This window comes from Leiobunum rupestre, chromosome 8, assembly GCF_980474605.1.
Source record: "Leiobunum rupestre chromosome 8, qqLeiRupe1.1.hap1, whole genome shotgun sequence".
Taxonomy (NCBI): Eukaryota; Metazoa; Arthropoda; class Arachnida; order Opiliones; family Sclerosomatidae; genus Leiobunum; species Leiobunum rupestre.
Genome location: NC_143391.1, coordinates 44,837,508 through 44,840,713, shown reverse-complemented (window position 1 = coordinate 44,840,713; position 3,206 = coordinate 44,837,508). Strand labels below are relative to the sequence as shown.

General features: G+C 35.2%; 1 protein-coding gene across 1 annotated transcript; it reads left to right on the top strand.

The window, feature by feature from the left end:
* The first annotated feature begins 1,114 nt into the window (after positions 1-1,114).
* LOC149933490 (uncharacterized) lies at positions 1,115-3,004 on the top strand. Its single transcript, XM_090156706.1, has 4 exons — positions 1,115-1,243; positions 1,302-1,418; positions 1,567-1,740; positions 2,601-3,004. The coding sequence occupies exons 1-4, from the start codon at positions 1,240-1,242 to the stop codon at positions 2,912-2,914; spliced, it is 609 nt and encodes a 202-aa protein (XP_090012832.1). The 5' UTR covers positions 1,115-1,239; the 3' UTR covers positions 2,915-3,004.
* The last annotated feature ends 202 nt before the right edge of the window (positions 3,005-3,206 follow it).

Genomic DNA, 3,206 nt, shown 5'->3' with positions numbered 1-3,206 from the left:
TTTTCGAAATGACTTTTTTTGGGTCTTGGAAATATTCGTCGCGTATCACGAAATTTCCAAATAATTTGACGATGCATTTTTAAGAACGGAACCATAGTTGCTTTGAGATATACGTTTCATAGCAATCACGAATGGTTAACGACTTCATCCCATGGAAATTACCAGAACTGTTAAATAGTTCGTTTCGTTCATCTACGAAAGAAGAACGCAGGTCTTTCTCCTAGGCTGCCACCGCTAAACCTCTTGTTCACTTCCTAAATAATAATAATAATCAGCTAGGCTAATACCCAAGGCACCACCTTAGGTCTAAGTCATCAAGCGACTTTTGAAGCCTTTAATTCAGGTGGCCGGGTTACAATGCGTAGGAGGGTGGTGGCAAGCCCTGCATGCCACACGATCGAGCCAACAGCTCCCTACACTAACTATTACCGTTCCTCCAAGTAGGCTCTCGACCGGGCGGCTGTAGAAATTACTTAATATCTTTAAACTTAAACAATTAGTTCTTAACTTGAAATGTTGAATGCCCGAATTTGTAAAATGTCACGAATCCGATGGTGGTTTCAAAATTGATCTACGACGGGAAATCTCTCAGCACGTTTATGTTAAACGATTTCACTAGCTAACTTCCAATCGAAATCCGGGTTATGTTTTATTACTTAAACTAGGAGATATAATTCCAAATATATCAATAGAACGTGCGAAACGCGATGTCAAACAGATAAGAAGATAACCGGATCAGAGCTTTTATTTCGCGACACTACTCTTAAATTTATAATGGTGACCGTGTTCCTGCATAATAAACACAACATAAAATGTTTAAGAAACAAAGACTCAAAATAAATTTGATTTTGCTAATTATGATATTTTCCAAGTTGATCATCAATTTACGTGATGATATTCATTAAAGGGAGGTATTGGTTAAAGACCAAAGTTATCATTTTTAGCGTGTCCTTCCTAGTAATAAGCCCCGTGCCGGTTACGTATTTTTTCAATCATTAAGCTCCGCCCACAAAGTTCCTGCGCTATTTCATAAAAATTCAAAAAAGCGCTATTTATTAATTTTCCGTACTTCTATACTTTATATAAAAAGTCTACTCCAAAGTCCATCCTGTGGTGTCCGAGAACATATTTGGAACATGCCCGTCGCATTTTATTGACGTTGGCAACCAGTTTTGCTACTTCATACAAACCGGAGAAAACCTTGCTGTATTTTCAGATGCCGAAAAAGAATGCGCGAAAATGGGCAAGTTTTAATTACTGTCATGTTCTTTTTACATTACTCTGATTTTATTTTCGAGTAGCCGTTAATGGGACACTCGCCATGTTTCGATCGGAACACGAATTGTCGCTTTTCCGTCAGCATTTGGCCAGACATACCAGTAAACGTTTCACCGTTGGAGTACGAGAATTCGAATGGGGTATGTTAAAATCAACATTATTATTTAAAACCAAAAAAGTCGATAAGAACTCGATGTATTATTCTAATTTTTATGGCAATTTTTGAATGGTAAAGAAAATAGATAGGCCTAATTCTGTCTACAGCGCGCTCTTGAAACTGCATTTCAGGATTTTTTTCTTTCACGACGGAGCCGGAAGAGGAAGCGAGCTACTTGCCGTGGAGCGAAGAAGAACCGAATAACCCTGAACATGAGAAATGCGTTGAGTTAGTGGTCGAGGAGATGAAATACAAAAATTACGATTGCGACTCTCCAATGTTGTATATCTGTCAAGCCAATAAAGGTAAACGCAATGTCGCCAGAAGTTAAAGGGAATCGGAAGGTACTCGTGAAGGCGCGACATCGGTTTCTAAAGGTATATATATCAATTAAGGTGGTGCCTTGGGTATTAGCCTAGCTGATTATTATTATTATTATAAATTATAACCCATAATGGATTTGAATTAATTTACTTTGAAAAATACAAAACAATTTGTACTTCAGTATGACCATTACCACAAAGATATCGGCTAATAGAAAGTAGAATCGAACCGTATGAATTCAACCAGTGAGGTCACTATGAATCAATAATTTTCCGCGTTACTAGAAAGAATTTAAGATAAACAAGTTTCAAGCTTCAAATATTTAAAACTTTCAAATAACACAAATGTCTCGGCAAGCCGGTAATATTTGCTTTAGAATAGTTTAATTTCCCATTATTAATTATTATTATTAATAGCCCATTATTTACGCTACGTGGCAAGGACAATCCAATTATTATAACATAAAAAGTATTGCCTTTTAATGTCAACTCTGAAGAATTTAGATCTAAGATAAAATCATAAAATAAAAGAGTTAAAATTTGATAGTTCTCGAAGAGATGTTTAATAAGAACCAAAAAATTTGAAACTAGAAGCTCTTGAATGTTTGTCAGCTTTTGAAAGTGAATGAAACTCGAAATTTTGTTATCTAAAGAAATCGTGACACAAATTATCATTTGTTGTTAATGTAAGTGCATATACTTAAATCGAATTTCATCCACTTTTAAAAAAAATACATGTATTAGAGGTTTTGTTGTTGAGCTCGGAACGAGTTGGTGAGTGTGAGAGTGCCGTGTGATATTTCAGTTTCCGTATTATAATTATAATTATTAAATTTACACAGTTATATATCCGAAAATCTTGGCAAATCCGACAAACAAAGATACAAGCAGTTTATCGGCTGGTGGTGTAAGTGCCATTGTGATCTTCGCCATCGTCTTCGGGTGTGGTTTGGCCTCCGCCGGCTTGTACTTTTATCGCGAGAGAACTTTGGAAAACCAAATGAAAGAAGGGACGGCTCGCTTTCACAACGAAGAGATGGGTAAGAAAGAGAAAGAAGGAGCTGTTGACTTTCACATACATGTGATGAATAACGATGTGAAAGAGGAAATTGTTCACTTTAACAATGAAGTGATAGTTAACGATTCACATATATAAATGTATTTTTGTTTATTTGACTATTACTGACGTAACTATTGGGATAAAACTCCATTTGTAAATCAAAGATTTCATTTTTAAACAATAAACTTTTTTGCGGATTAGATGTATTTATTGTGTGTTTCTTCAATTTTTTAACTGGCAATGCTAGTCATTGATTCAAACCTCCAGAAAAATTGAGTTTAATAGGTAACCATAATTAAATTAAATTGTACTTTATTTCGTTTTTTTCTGGCAGGAGATGGTTTTCATTTTAAGACATTTCTTCCACTAATTTCAATGATTCTTACAA

Coding starts and splice junctions, on each gene's coding strand:
- LOC149933490 (XM_090156706.1), top strand. Junction 1,419..1,566: donor AGTACGAGAATTCGAATGGG/GTATGTTAAAAT, acceptor ACTGCATTTCAG/GATTTTTTTCTTTCACGACG. Junction 1,741..2,600: donor TATCTGTCAAGCCAATAAAG/GTAAACGCAATG, acceptor AAATTTACACAG/TTATATATCCGAAAATCTTG.